General features: G+C 36.7%; 1 protein-coding gene across 1 annotated transcript in view; it reads right to left on the bottom strand.

Moving 5' to 3' along the window:
* ARFGEF1 (ADP-ribosylation factor guanine nucleotide-exchange factor 1 (brefeldin A-inhibited)) overlaps nucleotides 1-19,722 on the bottom strand; it is a 101,075-nt gene that overhangs the window by 13,011 nt on the left and 68,342 nt on the right. Inside the window, exons 20-32 of the mRNA XM_009335081.1 lie at nucleotides 18,685-18,836; nucleotides 15,000-15,128; nucleotides 11,628-11,786; nucleotides 11,096-11,246; nucleotides 7,440-7,530; nucleotides 6,221-6,261; nucleotides 5,952-6,121; nucleotides 5,163-5,314; nucleotides 4,829-5,001; nucleotides 3,713-3,873; nucleotides 2,921-3,051; nucleotides 1,255-1,384; nucleotides 72-207 (exon numbers count right to left, since the gene is read on the bottom strand). Of these exons, the coding sequence (XP_009333356.1) occupies nucleotides 72-207; nucleotides 1,255-1,384; nucleotides 2,921-3,051; nucleotides 3,713-3,873; nucleotides 4,829-5,001; nucleotides 5,163-5,314; nucleotides 5,952-6,121; nucleotides 6,221-6,261; nucleotides 7,440-7,530; nucleotides 11,096-11,246; nucleotides 11,628-11,786; nucleotides 15,000-15,128; nucleotides 18,685-18,836 (1,776 nt within the window). The remainder of the gene's footprint in view (nucleotides 1-71; nucleotides 208-1,254; nucleotides 1,385-2,920; nucleotides 3,052-3,712; nucleotides 3,874-4,828; nucleotides 5,002-5,162; nucleotides 5,315-5,951; nucleotides 6,122-6,220; nucleotides 6,262-7,439; nucleotides 7,531-11,095; nucleotides 11,247-11,627; nucleotides 11,787-14,999; nucleotides 15,129-18,684; nucleotides 18,837-19,722) is intronic.

Raw genomic sequence — 19,722 nt, 5'->3', positions numbered from 1 at the left:
CAGTGCATTTGTTTATTCACATTCAACATAGTAAAGTGTTAACATTGTTTAACGTAATTTGGTAGTCCTACCTTGCTGCACACACCAGTACAGCTGTGCAAATATGTCATCCAAAAGAACATCACTAAGTACTTCTAAATACTGTGTGAATACATCACATATTGCATAAAGTGCATGGTTGCAAGTAGTTGTCATCCATTCAGCTTTCTAGGAGGGGGAAAAAAAAAGTTACAACTTTGTTTAAGGTGAAACTTTTAGGATACGCACCCCTGCAGGCAGATGGATATATGTATTTACTCAATTTGAATTGCTTTATAGTGACATGCAATTCCTTTCTGTATCTCAAAACCCCCAAAACTTGGGAGCTCCAACTTTTTGCTTTGCTAACTAGCAGGTTTAAAAACCGACAGAAACAGACAAACAACTATTCTTGGAGACAAGATTATAGGACTGACAAGCACTTACCATCATGAGATACTGAGTTTGACATTAAACTTAATGTCTAACCCTAGCTCAATAGTTTAACACCACGCTAAGTTTTCTGTGTTTCTTCTAAATATTTTCCAGGGAATAGAAATTTAGGAAGTGAGACATATCCTTCTACAAATAGACAGACAGAGCCTCCCAAACAGTTGACAGTTTTGATCAAACTTCTAATATTAATAATTTACAGATAATTTACATTAGTAAGCCCATTTCTGTTTCACTTCCTTGTCAGGACAGTGCCCGGTCCTGGTTTGGCAGGCCAAAACCTGTTTGGCTGGTCAAAGGGGTGCAGTGAAAGCACAGTGCTCTTTTGGGGTTTTGTTTGTTTGTTTGTTGTTTTTTTTCCCTAGTCATCAAAAAGTTTTGAACTAGCAGAACTTATTTCTTCTAATTGTGACTTCACTGCTGATTACAAGCCTCATTCCATTGAGCACATTGCCATGAAATGATGTGTGTGTCAGATTCCAGACATCAAGTGTAAGAGCTGCAGCTGTTCTTACAAACCCTAGATATGTTTCATTTTATGCTATTCTTCTATTGTTCGTAGTGTAAACTACTAGGCCTTTTACACAATGGTTTAAAAAAAATGAGAAAAGTGACAGTACCTCCAACACAATGCTAATAAAACAAAGTAAGGCTACTGGAACCATGCATCAACCATGTAAGTTTTGAGGTTTGCCTTACATTACTTGATAAGCTACATTACTAATCAGGTTTTCTACTGTAAACATAGATCTCATGTAAATTATCTTCCCCCACTTTTTTCACCTCAGTCTGCTGTTCTGGCAGTTTCATGTTGTCAAATATCCTGAAAACAATCCGAAACAAATCTTGCCACCAGTGTTTTTCGTAAGTATGGCCATACGTCTTCATTATTTCAAACATTACTGTTAAGCCCCTGAAACGAAGAAAAAACAAGATACATTAAGAGTTACAAAAAGACGAGCACTAGACCAAGTATGTCCAACTGCAACAGCAATAACAAACTCAAGTACTGTTAAGAACATTATACATTGAACTGACGTGGATCAGTCACACTAGTGCACTAAGATTAGAAAGTCAGCTTGTTTAAAAAGCACTTAAAAGTCACAGGCAATAGCCAGAAAATACTTTTGAGAACTGTGGTAATTTCATATTAAAATAGGAAAACAACTTCTTTACAAAGGACCGCAAAAATAAAGGAACAAGTATTTCCAGGAAAGAAACACAGAGGTCTAGAAATGAGCATTAATCGTCACCAGCTATAAAGGGAGTCCAGATGCATAGCTTGCATGTAGATGTGTAAATTTAAAATGATTTGTATATGATCTCTCATATTTAGCATCAGAACTGCAACAGAATATACTTTATAAGGGAAAAGCCATATTCAAGGGAAATAAGCAGGTTTTACATTAAATCAGAGTACAGCTTTGCTTTCTGCAATCCTCAGCCAGTTAATGAATCATGGTATAAAACCAGTTTCAAAATCCTCAAAGTAAGTATGATGGACATGACACAGGAAGGCAGGCAGGACTGGGGTCACGAGTTTTAATTAAAACAAAAGATTCCAACAGAATTTTGCTGTTGGAGTCCACTAAAACAAAGCCTACTCATTGCATGGAGCATTTGACATTCGTTTTAAACAGAGCAAAAAAGGAAATGTGACACAAGGCCTACCCAGGTCAACTATGACAAATCACTAAAATGGAATAAGTAAGAGGGGCATATATCTTGGAATCAAACATCATACATTTATATTTACAAATGAATAGAGGATCAGTATTGCCACTGGAAAAACACAGATTTGGATATTAATCCAATGTAATGCCTTATTTAAAAAACAAAACAGGGTGTGTGTGTTTAATGCGTATTGACCATGTAGAGTTGACCTTCCACGTTAAAATAATGCTTGCTTGTTCTATGTTAGGAAAGTTAAAAGTTGACTTTTACATTTTACTGTGTTCTAGGTATAAACTGCCTCCATGGCATCCGACCGTAAGTTTAGTTGAGCTGTTTTAAATAGTTTACAGAGTCTATAATAAATGGAGAACAGTTACTATATTTTAATTTACTTAAGCTTTAATTTATTTCCAAATGAACTATTTAAATAGTTCTTATCTTTGTGATTTCATGGCTATTCGTCCTAAACAGGCACTATTTGAATATTTAACTTTAAGAAAATGTAATATCTATTTAACATAATGCAATCACAACCACGTAACTTCATTATTTATTATAACGGAAGATAAAAATTTCATATGTAAAGAACACAGACTTAATTTCTACATTCCAGCATCTATTTAAAAGGCGTTTTTAAGAAGTCTGGTGTTCCCACAGTTATATCACCTAAATTAAATACGTAAGTCATTTTATAATGGTTATTTTCGCTACGAGAGTTGTTTCTATTTTAAAAGTGTAAAGTTTTAAAATTTGAATTACAAATACTGATTGTTACCTGGTTCTTACATCTAATTTGCATCTATTGATGATACAGGACAACTCAAACAGAATTGGGAACCATCCTCGCACCCACACTCTGTCTTCAGGAGCTACATTCATATCATCACTTGTGTATTCCTTGAATGCCTTCAGAAGAAAACACAGGGTTATACAGAGTCATAAGAGTTAGATTCTTCAAAATAAAACACAATTTGGACTGTAAATAACAATCTCTTCTGTACTAGTATTACACCCTGATACCTCAGGTGAGCTGGCAATCAAAATCATAATACTGAGAAGGTGCAGTGTTTTTCAAAGTAATGCTTAGTATATTATGAAAAATAAACTAAAAAAATAAACAAGATGATACATTCAAGCATCAGTTTTTGCTTACGGTGCAGTCTGGGTCTCCTACTCTCTTTTTATAGAGACAGCACTGAAAGTGAGGATCTACCGTAACGTTTTGAGGATATCAAGCATTTTTGCTTATGCCATTATCTATTCTTCACAATATTTCTCAGTAGAGAGCAGATCCTGAGATATGTTGATTTCCAGCAGCTCTCAGGAAAGCTAGCCACCAGCTGAACTGGGCGGATGGGGATGGACAGGGGGGAAGAACAAAAAAAAATTGCTGATACTTTCAAAGCCTGTGGCATTTTATACTCCTATTGCTTCTGAATGAAGTACTTTTTTTTTTCATTAATCTCTGAAACTTGAAGGGAAGCCAATAAGGTTAGCTCGAGGTTTTTTTCTTTATAAAAAGCACTGTTGATTAAAGCATTTATAATTTAGTTAATACAGACTATACCTGAGGTCTATCAGATACATATTTTGCACAGTGGCGAATGAGGCGGATCGCTTCCATACTGGTATCTGGAAATGCTGCATTGCAGGCAAATTCAGACAAGCACTTTACTGCATCCTGGAAAGAATCTATGGTTGCTGGGAAGTGTTTTTCAAACACAATCGCTGGGAGAAAAGTGTGAACAGAAGAAAAAAAAGTGTCATGCTTTAAAATCTATTAATTCTAATATGAACTGATTGTAACAGAAGTCATGAGATGCTTAATGCTTAAGCAGTAATAAAAACTAAAAAATGAATGCTTAACCAAAAAAAAAAAAAAATCACCTAGAGGGCATTCTAGTTTGACAGTAAATAAGTGTCTACAATAAATCAAGGTAGCATCTAGTCTAAAGGAGGGAAATTTAAAACAGTTAAGGAAGAACAGAGCTTACTGCTTAACACTAGTCTGTGTGATCAGAGCTGAAGAGGGCTACATAAAGCACAGTTACATCTACAAAAGGACCTCCCTCAGCAATACGGTCCTGTTGCCTTGATTTTAAATAGTCACTTTTGAGGAAAAAAAACATTCTTCCTCAATGCTGAAAAAGCTTTAGGAACTTGCAGAGACTGAGACAGAATAAAGAGATCCCTTATGGCACTTAAAGCCGACATCTAGTTTAGAATGGGGCGGGGAGGGGGCGGAATCACAGTGCCACCTAGCTCAGCACTTTCTCCTAAACAGGGCCATAGACAAGCACAATTCAGAAACAAGGAAAAAGATAAGCAAACAACATAACAGTAAAGACTACACATTTCTTTTTCTGGGGGAGAAGAAAATATAGAATTCTTCACTTAAATGAAAATGTACACATTAAGTAAAATTATCTAAGGCTCGACTTGTTTTACTACAGAATGCTACAAACATAGTTTTTTTTTTTAAGTCATAAAGGAAGACAGATAACTGTAATCTTACTGAATTATTTTCATAAGTATTTTCCCAGAGGATTAGTTGAAAAGTGTAAAACATTGGTTCTAAAGCATGAAGCGGGCTTTACTATGCAGGCTGTAGAGCCAACGAAGATTCTCACAGTCTCTGGAGTCACATACACTTTCATGATGTCTGAATATCATCAGTACTCACTGACAATGTGTCCTGTAGTCTGGAACGCAAGTTCCACTATACTTTCATCCTGATCTGAGGCTGCCAGATGAAATACTGAAAAAATGTTTTTCCAGCCAGAACGAATGTTAGCAGCCTGGGAATTTACCATCTGTGCAATACACCGTACAACCATGTCTCGAATAGTAGGAGACCTAAATTAAGATAATAAACAACAATTGTTTAAAATAAATTACATAATCAATTAGAATAGTATAATTCTCCTGCAACTGATTTTACAAAAGCAATTTGAAACATTAATCGCAAAAGTTGGTGCTTACGATCCCAGGCGATTCAGTTAATTGTATGTTATTACCTGTTTCTCTTCATGATATGTTCAAATGGTCTTAGGAAGTCCTTCTGGAATCGGAAATTAGCAAGTTCTCCCTTTTCTAAGAACTTCATTGATAACTGCCTTAATGAGTCTACTGCAAAAATAGCTACATCTTCATTGGGATTGCAGCCAACCTGATAACGTAGAATAGAAATGCATAGTAAGCTTGCATCAGAATTCTTATGGATTCAGCCCAAGCTGCCTTTACGTTTGATAACAGAGAACTAAGCAGTACTGGAAAATTACAAAATTAAACAGCAGCCAACTCCATAAACCACATTGTTAATGCAATTCAATAATCCCTAACCAATTCCAGCTATTTTCTACATCATATATCCTAGCATTTAAAACTTTCTAAAAATAAGCAAGCTGTCTAGAAAGACTTCAATAAGCTGTATTAAAAATGTATGTCAAACATTCACCTGATAAATAGTCAATTTAGACTTGAACAGAAAACAAACTCTTATCCCAAGCTTCATAAAACCTCCCAAAATTACAACACATAACTAAAGGCAGCCAGTTCAAGACCCAGGTCATGATAAATATCTTAATGTATACTCCTGCTTTTTACATTTATTATATCGTGTACCTCTGCCTTCTTGCAGGCCTTTCCAGCTTTACAATTTTTGTTCTGTTTTAAACTACTTATACAGAAGGACAGAAAAAACTGTGTAATTCAGATGAGCACATGCTTTTCCAACAAATGTCTAAATAAAATTTGTTTGTATCGATAACTCAAGGAGTATGCAGTATTATTATTAACAGGGATACCTTATTAAAATGATCTCCAATAACTTCCCAGATTCTAGACCACTGTAGCCTTATCCGGCCCATGTTGTAGTAAGAAATCTCTACTATCTTCTGCAGACTAAACATTCGAGGGTGGGTAGCAGACAGCAGTTCATCCATAGATACAGCACAAAGCCAGCGAACGAAATCCACTGTTAAATGACCACAGATTTTAATGCAATATTTTTCCAAGGTTTAAGGCAAAGCTGCTTTGTAGTTTACGGGGCGGGGGGAAGGGGGATAAAACCTACCAATAGCATTTCCATCCAATCTTGTAGATCCCGTAAATATTCTGTAAAGTGCAGTTTAAGACATCGTTACAATTTATTTAAAAAGCATCTGTTAAACATGTATTCAAGATTTTTTTAAATATATAGACACCCCCCGACTACCTTTATTTATTAAAAAACAATTAGTAATTGTGGAAAAATACTGAGCTTTGAAAATAAAATCAGAAATATTTAAATTGTTTCTAATATTTAAAAATAACTCCCATAAGCATACGTGGAGACTGGGAGGTGAGCATTGTTTCTAATACCATCCACTCATTGACAGTGACTGATGAATAATGTCAGTAGTTTATAAACTATTCAGCCCTGCTCCAAATACAGAAGTCAAACTTCTCCAGAGTGCACAATTCCTATTTGCCATGACAAACAGATACTTGAAACACTTCCCATTATGAACTGGGGAGAAATATTGCACACCTAAAGAGCTATTATGTGTTTGACATTAAGCCTCCAGTTCACTTGATGTGATTTTACTGCTAGGCAACTTTCATTGAACTGACATCGATCTTGCTGCCTATACTCAATCATAGAAATGCCTTCAGAATGATACCCCTTTATGATTGTCAATTTTGACAACCATTAAGAAAATGATGTTTTCTGATTTCTTGTATGCTGAGAGAACAGGATCCATTAACACTCCAGTCTGATCAGTACTTTACGATATAAACAGGGAATGTTTATGATATGTATTATGCCTGATCAAATCCAGTTATGATAAATATGACTCACAGAAAGGCAGACTGGAATAATAATTTTGGTAATTTCAGACAACATCTACATAACCTAGAGGAAAGCAGGGAGTCAGTAATTACATTTAGCAGAAAAAGGGTCTGTCAATAATGCTCCCTGTACTAAAGTAAAATGAGATTTGCTCTATGTTACTATATATAGCAAATCAAGTTTCACTGGACAGTATGGCAGTCTTCATTCTGCAACTCCCCTGTAATAATTTTATAATAGTGAAAAGGCTTCTTGCTTAATCTTTGTTCTGTTCCTTCTTGCAAAAATACTTCTGCTCCATAAAAAAAGGAAAAAACCCACAAAACCGAAAAGCACTTTAATATGGTAGTATTTATGTAGTTTTTTCCAAATGAGGTAAACTAATGTCCTGTTATTAGCACAGGGTATTAAAAAATTGCTTAAAAAGCTTAAGGTGGCAACAGCAAATTTAATACAATACCTGTCTACAGCAACGACAACACTTTGGGAGCTAGTTTCACCAATGGATTCCTGAATACTTGCGATCTGCTTCCAATCCACGTTTCCACCAACTACAGTGAACAAAATTTGAAAAATGGGTAAGACATAACACAGAAAGGGCTGGGAAGAAAGAGGAAGAGAAGTCGTGCCACTACCAGTATAATTAAATATATTTTTAATTCACAAAAAAAGAGAAGTACATCATTAATTTCCCTTGCATGAGCTGGGCATCTCAGTGAACAGTTGCATGCTGGTCTAAGTCCTAATTCTCTATCCATGTATAAACTATATTAGTCCCAGAAAATTGTCCACATTTGGAACAACTGTATGAATAGATACAAGTGAAAAAATTTCAAAAGCACAAGAACCACCTTTTTCTCTCCATCTTTCAGTGGATCTTTGGTAATTCTGCTACTGAAAATACACAACATGTGATGGAGAATACCACACAGAGGAGAACTTTTCACACTTTATTAGCAGCAAGTGAGTAAATCCATCCTGATAGGTTTTCTTTTTAATCATTCACAGAGAAGAGCTCCCACCAAAACTCCATCTTAAAGCTACATCTCAAGTACAGCAAAATTATCACCTAACAATAGCGAGAAAAATCTGTAAATAAAAATAGCAATATTTATTTTGGAGGCTAGAACTGTAACCCACACCTAGGAAAGCTCGTATTAAGAAAATGCTAACTTCACAGTGAGCAAATTTCTGAAATTTCTGGCAATCTCTAAGTCCCCCTCCACCCCCCACATCAAAAAAAGAGCAGGAATCTTACAACCATTCTGGGTAATTCCACCTACCCTTTATTTAGGTTTGTTTTTTTCCCCCGAGACAGCCTATCAGAAAGATAGGGGAGAACAAAAGACTGAAAGAAGGCCAGCAGTTCTGTTCTCAAGAGCTTTGCAGAGTTCTCATGTTTCAGACTGCCTCCCAAAGTCTGCCTCCGAGTCTTGCTGTGCTCCGCACTTGGTCGTGGCTGGAAATGACTGGCTGTCAAAGCTAGATAAACTGACCCATCTGAAATATTTTTCTAGGGCATTTATGGAGTAACTTTTCTGGACATACATGCGTACATATGTAACCTTATACTAATATTTCAGCAATTTATAATACTGTTGGGTTTGATCAAGACTTCTCTTGTAAGCACACAAGCTGCCAGTATCAATTAGCCTGAATCTTGGTAATGCATCAGCAAAGAAACGTATCAAACGAGCAGCTGTGTGAACTGAATTGAAGGGCTATTTCCAAGAAGTCAGGTAACCCTAACCAACTCTGCCAGTTTGCTTGAGAATTCCTTATTATCGCAGGATTTATAATCAATGCTGGAAAACCCAAATAGACATCAGATTTATAATCCAACAGTTATGAGATCTTTTACAATGGAACATTAAGCAGAATTATATAGGTGACTATGAAAAACTGATTCCTCAGATTCCCATTGTCCAAAGAGGATTTCTGGTTACCTAAGAAGTACACTTTGGCTACGACCTACTCACAGCAGCAGGTTTTTTCTTCCAACTTTATGAATATAAACTAGAGTAGAAGAAAGCTGAACTTCACAGTTACAACTCCAAGTAAGACAACATTCCTACCAAAGACATAAAGGAATAGATGCTTATTCGTTTACTTTTACAACCCACGTGCTTGTGATGCCTTGAATTTTCAAGTAAAACTAAAAAGGGCCACAGCAGGAAGATAATGCAAGAGCGATGAAGACATTCAAATGTGCAGGCCTGAAGAGTGCACACCTGAATCGTCGTTCAGGCAGTAAATTAACAAAAGGGTTTTTGGGGTTGGTTTTGTTTTTTTAAAAAACACACACTTCTAACTTCAGCAAGAAGAGTGAATGCTGCTGCTTATGCACGTCTGATTTTGCAAGCAGGTTTGAAAGATGAAGCTTCTGTGTCACCACACTGCAACTTCACTTACTCTAATTAAACAACTATTTTCCTCTAAAATATATGTCTGTATATATGGACATATGCACTATGGGTTCTTCACAGGAATTTAGGTTTATAGGAAGGTTGCTCGAAAGCCACAGTTCCAGAGGATACTTCAGAGTTATCATCGAAAGAAAATTAAAGTATCTGCAACACAGAATTTGTGGAGAAGAGTGAAAAAATGAAAACAGTTGAGAAAATGATTATGTTCTTACAGCCCCTAAGTGCATGAAAACCAAATTCCTTTGAGTTAGGCATTGTCCTATAAGATTGAGGGGGGGGGAGGGGGAGAAAATGGTTAAGTTTCCATATGTGCACTGTAACAAGCATTCCAGAAATTCAAATCAGAGAGAAACATTTTATGCATTTGGGCATAGACTATTTTCCTTAGAAATGTAGTTGACAGAGGGGGAAAAAGTCTTTATGAGTTGGATCTACACCAATGACTAGCAAGTATGATTTAGAGACACCCGACTACAGTTTACATTCTCGAGTTATTAGGACTTAAAATTTTTAAAGGCCAGTCACTTCAGCATAGAGAAACTGCCAGCATTTGGAAATAAGCGAAGTTGGATAGGTCATCGGGGAACACTAAACTGGAGGATGCATATTAAAAGGGCAGGAAGAAGCTCAGTATATGAGATGTTGGTAGACGCATTAGTTTCCAGGCATAAGGTTTCCCCTTCAGCAACTCTTGGCAAGGTGAGGGGAGGCACCATAGAAGCAGGCCAAAGGAGAGCACAATGGAAAGAAAAGGACTGACTGCAGAGTAAGAAAAACTTACTCTGACTGAGAAGAACACAAAGCCAGACAGTTAGGACTAGCTGAGGGCTAAGATCAGGGAAACAAGTAAAATAATCATTACTCCTCAAAAAAAAAAAAAAAAAAAAAGTTACATGAAAGATTGAAGGAACACAAGGCTTCTGCTTGGCTGTGGGTGAAGTTGTTCAACAGGCAGGAGATACTGAGCATCATACTAACATTGAAACTTTCTAACAGTCAAATGGAATTATATATACTTCCTTGATGTTTCCATAGTTTCCTAACACCCTACACCTGTATGTCTTTAACTGTGTTCCTATTAAAAAAAAAAAAAAAAAAATCAACCTTTTTAAGATAATTTAAGGTAAGACCGGTATACCCTTCTAGGAGGACAGGAAACATCATCTCATTTATGCAGTAAATTTTGGCTCTCAGGTCAACCTAAAAAAGGCACGCACTTAGTACCAAAGCAACCAAAAGAGGAGGAACAGAATTTCAGAATTTAAGCTAAACTAATCTTCCACTTGGTTTGAATACTGTGTATTTCTCGCAAAGTTTCAGCATAGGATACTTAATCTACACATACTAACTTGCCTGTTTGGTAAAATACTTGGTGCACTAACGTTGCAGTATTATTAAATCTGGTCATACCATCAGCATTCCATTCTTACTTGGTCAGCTATATTTTAATAGAAATGAATAATGTATCATTTTCTTACATTTCCCACTCTTCTATCCTAGCAATAATACTTAACAGAGCAAAACAAATATTGCAGAAATATTTGGAAATTAAGCCTAAGACAGTTTTATAAGGACTACTTCATGGTCTTGTCTCCGAACCTCACAGTCAATAATGGAAACAAAGGACAAACTTTAATATCTGTCTGAACAAAGCCAGTTAAATTAAATACTTCGTATCTTCATTACTTACCCAGTCCCAGCCCCACAAATTCATCGGGTGCCTGATCTTTTGTTCCAGTAAAAGAACCTTCCCTGCCACGCACTGTCCCTGAGATGTAGCGAGGTTTTACTCCAGTTCCTATTAACTGTGCCAGTTCAAGTTGACTGATGCATTTCAGAATCTATTCCAGAGAATAAAGAAGTTGTTTATCAACAAAAAGCAGTTTGAAATAGTAAAAAATAAATAAATAAAAATCTTTAGGCAGATCTTTAGAAGAAAAAAAATTCTAAACACTCAAGGTCAGACAAGTATTTCTGTTCTTCTAAAATGAATATTAATTTAAATACTATTGGATTAGTCTCTCACACTTTTATTTCTCACTTGGACATGTGTTGCTACTTTAATTGGCTGCATAATGTGCAATTCTACATAATGTATGTACAAAAGTATATACTTGGCACTTATCTAAAAACCACTGTATTTATGCACAAACAAGTACACTACTGTGTTCAAAATCAGTACACACGCTTTCTTACAGTTTAAGTACAAATGACTCTTGTACCTCATGCCAGGAATTTCCTAAATAGTTTCCATCTGTATGAGCCACCGTGATGAGAGTTTTAATTGTGTCAATGTTCTTCTGCTTCATTTCAGTAATACCAGAACTCACTGTAAGTAACGTAAATCTTGCTAACGCTTGGACATAGGCATCTCTTTCAAGCTACAAACGGGAGGAAAAAAAAAATTATACGTATTTTCTCAGTTTCTTCTTCTCAATACAATCTGTGTGATTTCAGCAACTATATCATTTACCTTACTCTTCCTAGAACTGAATTTCCAAAGCATTCTACATAGTGAAAATACCTCATGTTCTTCTGTAGTAAGCTGTGGGATAGAATCAGGCTCCCTCTCTTCAGGAACATGAAGTGTAATGTCCGACAGCATAGAACACATAGGTTGTTATTAGGTTTCTGGGTTTGGTCTTTTTGCATTTTTGGGGGGCTTTTTTGGGAAACAGGATGCTCTTTCAGAAGAAGGGTGGCTTCTTAGCCAAACTTTTAATATTCTTGTACTACACCTGGACCTACTCTGAAAATGCTGCTTAGCAGATTCTCTCAAGTTGTACGATTTTTTTGGCAAGAGAATCTAAATATATCTAAAAGGTATGTTTTGCCAGTTCCACAAAACTGCTCAAAATGTATTTGATTTAATCTACGCTGTTTGGAGCACCTCAGAAACTTGTGAGGTGAGACTGTCATGGGTGGGTAAACAGCAAGTGACCTATAATCTAGGCAGAGAAAAATCAATCTCACGAAAAAGAATGTTCCACATGTAGGTACCCGATTTTTAAGCACAGGGTATCTATAAACACCAAAGGAAACTCCCCAGATCTCATATGAACTGATTACAACGGTAAAAAAGGAATTATAGTTGAGGTCACAAGTGCATTTTACTTTCCTGTTATGTATGATCCGAAGGCCATAAAGTGAAATGGTTGTACATCAGAGAAACAAATGACAGCTATGAAATATATTTAACTGTTTGGATGTTTAAGACTATTTCAAAATTTAAAAAAAAAAAAAAAATCATTGAGCACATAATAAACCAAATATAAAATATTAAAAAAAAAATATCCCAGGAAGAATGTCTGTTTCATAGAGAAAACATGAACGCCACAACAGTGGGCAATGATAGAAGGGACGGATTCTCACAGAGCCACATAGCATGGCTGCCATGTTCAAACCCAACTACTACTAGAGGGTATGCTGGCAAAGGCGCAGCAAATGATGTATAAGCACAGAAAAATTGAAGTTTCATGGAAAAAGTATTAAGCAAACAAGCTTTAGAGTCTACAAACTGTGTATCTTCTGTAAAAGGAAAATGTTTTCAGTCCTACCTTCCCTCTCTGTTCCATACAGATATACCCCATCTGCCCCTTTTTCTAAGCCATTAAAGTAGGAGAAAAACAACTAAACAACGTGTCCATCAACCAGAAAGTAAAACCAGATGATATAGGCAAATTAAGTACATTCTTTTGATGTGCATCTTGTCCCAGATGCTTAAAGACAAAAGCCAGACTGTGTGACAGTCTAAAATTAAAAGCATAAATAATTAAAAACAGAATCTTTAACTGAGGTTTTAGAGGTGAACATGCATAGCTTAAACTATATTGTGTACTTTGGGAATTTTCTTAAAACTAAAAGCCTCCAGCTCCCTTCATTATCTCTCAAGGTGTATAAACTAATGTTAACTATTCTTAGACACCAGTCTTAACTTCTGTATGTTTATTCAATGAAATAGAAAAGTTGCCAGCACCAGTTAAACACAAGAGGAAAAACCTGCTTCCAACAGAAAAGATCCCTAAGTCAGGTCAAGTACAGATTTGCCAATCTCCTTCAAACCACCAGAGCTATCTGGCATCTGAAGTCAGACAACACTGCCATCTAATCAGGACCTTGTGCAATGGAATCATCCTGTAATGTACTGAGATCATCAACAAACCAGTATTGTTTTTAGTGATATCAACAAAACAGAATTCCCATAGGAAACCAAGAAGGAATATCACTTACATTGAAAATACAAAACAAAGTTTTTAAATTTCAGCAAATGAGAAGTGTTGTTTTTGAAACACCTCCAGTTCAATCAAGTTTGTCCCAAGCCAATGGAAGGGTGTGACTGATTCTGGTACATTCTTGGAGCATGGGGGTCTTAAAGTAAACATGTCCTTGCCCTCCCCACTCAAGGCAGACCACTGCAGGACTGGGAGCTAACCCCTGCAGCTGCTGAAACTGATATTTGTACCAGTTCCACTTTTGCAGCTTAGAAATAAAAATAACAGGAATGTGAGTTTCATTGAACAGCTGCAGGCTCCAGGGAAAGCTCTGTTAATCAAATTTTTAAGTCTGTTCAGTTTAAGGTTTGGGGGGGGCAGGGGGATGAAGTGGAAAGACAGAGGAAGGAAACTTTACATTATCTCAAACGGACTTTTTTAAGCAGCTGTATCAGAGGTCCCAATGTACCTTTCCACATTAGTGATAAAAAAATTATCTAATTTGCTAAATACAAGTGCAAGGGGAGAGGGAAGCAAAGCATTCACTATCATAACATAGTTCAACAGTTTTTACTTAAAGTTAGTCTTACAAGGCTATTGGGGTTTTTGAGTGTTTTGTGGGGGTTTTTTTAAATGTTTGCAATGTACACGTGAAATAATGCAATGTCAAACATGAATTTTGCTTGCCTCTCTCTTTAGCTATCCTTACAATGGACTTACGGCAGACCAGTACTCCATTTATTAACTAACAGTCTACAGTAACATAATAGTACGTTCACTACTGATGATTTTAAAATGGGGAAAAAAAAGGGCAAAAAAAAGCACCCAAGTTTAATCAGAATTACCCTCTGGAGCCAGAGAGTCTGAATTCTTGGCATTGTGCTTAATGCAAGATACATTCATGCATTACATCAGGAATGACATTTCCAGTGCCATAACTGTTAAAATGGTATCCAATTATAGAAGTCTCAGATTAGTATAATCTCTCTGAAGTTGAGAACAATATTTCAAACACAGTTCACAGAGATTCTGTTTTACTTACGAAACAGGAGAGAAAGACTCATTTTATGAAACATCACAACAAAGCTGAACAGCTTTGTAACAAAGCTAGAAAGAAAGTACTTTGACATAAAAGTAGTCAACTTACGGGGAAACAAAAATTCACTACATAGGCATGGCAGCACTTACCACAAGACACCAGGAAAAATAAAGGTCACTTTATTTAAAACACTTCCAGTCAAATATCAGGTGAAGTAGTAATTGCAGAAGCAGGCAGCCTTTAGGTATTGCAGTGCATAGCTTCAGCAACAAGGACTCTTAGAACCCCACTAACATTTTGCTGGTACATAAATCAAAGTATTGTCTCAATCTTAAATTTTTTACCTGAATGTTGAAAATGCAAGCAATCCTGATTGCACATCGTATACCCTCCAAACAAAGAGAGGCAACTTCTGTGTCATCACAGTCCTGTAGACCCACACTGAATGCAGCTAGAAAAGGTGTCCATGCCAACTGGAAGGTATGCAAAATAAAAGTTACATTAGCAACTGTTAGTACTTGAAGGGAATGTAATAGTTTCAACATCTTGCTAAAGTGTAAATTCCGTCCTTAACTCACATCATTAACCTTGAAGTTGCCTTTTGCCAAAAAAGGAAATGGAATAGAATAGACATGAGACATAGAATAGGATAGAAGTAATGCAAATTGACCGTCCCTTCAGAAGCACTCTCCCTCTCCCTCAGCAACCAACACACACAACCATCTTCAGATAGCTGGAAAAAAACAAACCCCAAAGCTGTATCAGTTAGATGTCTATTGGAGTTTTTATATTCCTGGGATAACCTTTATCTTTGCACAGTCAGAAACAGAAACAATAGTTATTGCAAGTACCAGCACAGTGTGTAATAGATTCCTTTATGCTGAAAAGTATGTGCTTAAATAATACAAGTTTGTCCTGGTAACACCAGAAGGAGAAAAAAAAAAGTTACAGTAAAATAGGGCAGCAAATTTTATTAATTCCACTAAAATTACGGTAAGATAACAGTAAGAAACAGAACACGACTCTTTCCTTGATCCCTCTGCTCTTAATTTTGTTGCCCTTGGCCCTCCATGTTTTTGTATCTAAGCCACTGTTGATGTTTCCCCTTCCTCTTGCCTTAGGTGGGACCAAGTGTAATACACTCAACTAAGTTATTGCAGGAGAATCCACGTGGTCCTGTCTTTGTGGTCAAGGCTCCCTCTCCCACAGGCAGAAAAACCAATCAGAAGATGCAGAGGATCCTGCATCTTACGTGGTTATGGAGGCGAAACCCCTTGGTACACAGAATGATTTTAGAAATCATTTTACCTGAAGTCACCCCAGATAAAATACAGAGTCAACAGGCACAGCAGGGAGCAACAGATTTCACACTTAATTTCATAATAAAATGATGTACCACAGAGCTTTGGTTTCATTTAAGCCAGCAATTCCAAAAGCACTACCTCAGAAAAGCACTTAACACTTGCACACACCAAATCATAACTCTGGGACAGTATTAAAGGCATCAGATGAATTCCTAGATCCAGGACTTAATTCCCTATTGCATGATCTTTAAAGGTCCCTTCCAAACCAAACTATTCTATGATTCTATGATCCAGAAGTGTATGTTTCTTCCCCCTCCCCTTTTCTAATTTTTCATTCCTATTGAAACCAAAACTATCTTAAAAATCGCAAAACTGAAATACTTTAAGAACTATCTAGAGATCTGTATAGTATGCTTTATAACTAGATTTATGCTGCTATTTATAATAGACTTTTGTCATTAATGCTGAAAATTAAGCCTCTAAAATAGACAATTTTGGGCTGCTTAGATGGGTGCATAAAGTGAATTTTTGTTCTGTTTTAATCATTTAGCAAATATATCTGTAAATATAGTTACAATGATAAATTTTATACTGCCATCAATGGGTGAAAGATACCCAGAAATTTATAAAGTTTTGCTGAAATAAAAATTAAAAAGTCTAAATAAAAAATGTGAAATTAAATATTTAACTTCCACAGTTCTCACTTTTTCAAGAAGACAGCTCTCTCTTCAACATATTACATGGTCCTCAGTACTTTAATTAGTTTATGAACATCCTCAAGTAAGAAGACTTCTAATTCTTAGCACCTTCACAAAAACGCTTAGGGTGTTAATTTACCCTGATGCTACATATTTTGCTCCTTTGAAAATGGATTTTGCAAAGGTACTATTCAGATACTAAAGTCTAAGAATGTTACAGAGTAATAGGGCTGGTACCTTAAGGAAAAATAGTCTATGAACTTTACAGATGCCTGCATGCAAGTTATTTCATTTCAGCCTTAAAGAAGTCAACAGAGAGAAATTATGTACAGTACACCTCTGCTAAGTGACACCCTGCATGTAGATTTTAAACAAGGGCTTCATTTAGCATTAATCTGTACAAAGAGTACTATCCTACTTTTATTAATATGGCGATAAAGAACTCAGAAGTTTGCCTCGTGGACACCAATCTTACAGCTAGATCCTCAGTGTGCTCAGGTGGCCAAGAAGGCCTATAGCATCCTGGCTTGTATCAGAAACAGTGTGGCCAGCAGGACTAGGGAAGTGATCATCCCCCTGTACTCAGCACTGGTGAGGCTGCACCTCAAATACTGCGTTCCGTTTGGGGCCCCTCACTACAAGAAGGACATTGAGGTGCTGGACCGTGTCCAGAGAAGGGCAACGAAGCTGGTGAGGGGTCTAGAGCACGAGTCTTATGAGGAGCGGCTGAGGGAGCTGGGGTTGTTTAGCCTGGAGAAAAGGAGGCTGAGGGGAGACCTCATCGCTCTCTACAATTACCTGAAAGGAGGTTGTAGCGAGGTGGGTGTCGGTCTCTTCTCCCAAGTAACTAGCGATAGGATGAGAGGAAACGGCCTCAAGTTGCGCCAGGGGAGGTTTAGATTGGATATTAGGAAAAATTTCTTCACCGAAAGGGTTGTCAAGCACTGGGGCAGGCTGCCCAGGGAAGTGGTTGAGTCACCATGCCTGGGGGCATTTAAAAGACGTGTAGACGTGGCGCTTCAGGACATGGTTTAGTGGGGGACTTGGCAGTGCTACGTTAACGGTTGGACTCGATGATCTTAAGGGTCTTTTCCAACCTAAATGATTCTATGATTCTGGAGCCTGGGCCTGGAGCTCAACCTGACCTCACAGCACATCACTCCAGGGAACCATTTGTTTATTGTAATGGTAGTGGTCTGAGACTTCTACCTCCCTGGAGCAGTTCACAAAGGGGTCATATAAGGACCACTATTTGCACAAGGGCAGCAAATGAGAGTGCATGGTAAGGGCACAATAATTTATCTCAGTGGCAGTTAACTGTAATGAGTTAGGTATGCCAAAGACCATATCCAATAGCATACTGAGGCATAATACACTATTGAACATACTCTATATCTACGAATCTGAATCACTGGTATGGAAAGGGCATTTGGGATACAGATAGCTACACAATAGCAAGGAGAGGTGTTTAGAATAATGGTTTAAGCCATTAATAATAGTCCAGCTACCTCCCCCAAAACTAGATGACAGTCCTAGCCTTTCTGAAATATTAATTTGCAACACACAACATTAGACAGAAGTTTGTTCTGATAATTGCTCCCCCAAAATGCAATGAAGTAATCTCCCTTAGAAGCAGTAGGAGGGACTCAAACAACAAACTGGGATTAGTAATTTCTCACTTTTATAAATCTGTTGTTTTCACTACACCTCTATACCTAAAATAAAAATCCTATCGCTTCAAGTTTTTAACTACTCTTTATACTTTTGTCCCCTCAACATACTCCTCCTAACTCCTCCATTATATCAAGATGCTGCTTCTATCAGCATAGAAACTTCTTAAATCCTAGGGTAAATGACACTGGAGTAGAAGGCTCAAAATCCCTTCTTTCCTGTAGCAAGTTAAATAACTTACAAAATTATCAAAACAGCAGACAAATCTTTAGTATTTTCAACGAATCCTGTCAGTCAGTATTTTGTATTAAGAAACTATGTGATATTCTAGGTAAATATCTAAACATATATCTCACCTTAAACATGGGTCTCACATGCTCCAGGTGCGTTGCACTAGTAAAAGGTGCCTGAACGTGGCTCACTGCCTCCATAAGAGCTTTAGCTGTTTTAGCCATTTGTTCCATTTCCAAATTATATAGGAGTCTTCTCTGCTTTTCACTAGCAACACCTGTAAACACATTTTTTCCTCTCATTTGTGCATCTTTAGCAGTGGCGTCTTCAGGAATATAATAATTTTAAATTTTTCATTAAGTCCCATACTCAGATGCATTTTTTGTATTACCTTTACTTTCTGAAATTACCACACCAGCAAGGTTATTTCTTTTACAATATAGATAAAATTTAACTTAAGGCAAACTTATGTATGAAATGTAACCTAATTTTAAACATTTACAGAATTTTAAGATTTGGACAACAAATTTCTTCTCCATCACCTCAACTGACAGCATAAATATCACACCCACTAAGCCAAATTCAAAGTGAAGAGAAGTTTCATAGCAATCCATCAGCATAGAAAATAACAATAAGTGAACATCCTTTTTCTGAGGGAGAACTACCTTAATCACCTTTTCATTTCAGTAATGGAACCTCCATCTCATCAAGAAAGTGAAACCCAAGTAGAATGTAATCAGCTTCATTAAAATTACAATAAAAGCATTATGTTAATTGAATGAATATTGAAAATAAGAGGGATTCTTTTTTCCAGATGCAAATTCCCTGTAAGCAATCTGTTCATAAGGCTAACCAAGGACTTAAAAGTATACAAATTTGTCTATGTTGGGAAAAAGTCAAGTCTCTCAACGTTCTCTGTAGAAAAGCTAGAATGAGTAACATCTGAATCTTCACACTGTGCAAAACACTAAAATGTTTTTATGGTATTTGAGAGAGGAAAAGATAATTAATATTAAAAGTGCATAAATTAGGGCCCTACAAACCAAATAATGCAAAATTTTTGAAGATGACAGACTGGTTATTGCAGGAAAACCTTAGAAAAGAAGGCACAACCACTGTGTTTGTTCTACGCTATGCTTATCAGCAATATTGTTACTTCATAA

This window comes from Pygoscelis adeliae, unplaced genomic scaffold (genome assembly GCF_000699105.1).
Source record: "Pygoscelis adeliae isolate BGI_AS28 unplaced genomic scaffold, ASM69910v1 Scaffold101, whole genome shotgun sequence".
Lineage (NCBI taxonomy): Eukaryota > Metazoa > Chordata > Aves > Sphenisciformes > Spheniscidae > Pygoscelis > Pygoscelis adeliae.
Note: the sequence above shows the minus strand (reverse complement) of the source record. Positions and strands in the feature narration are given on the sequence as shown.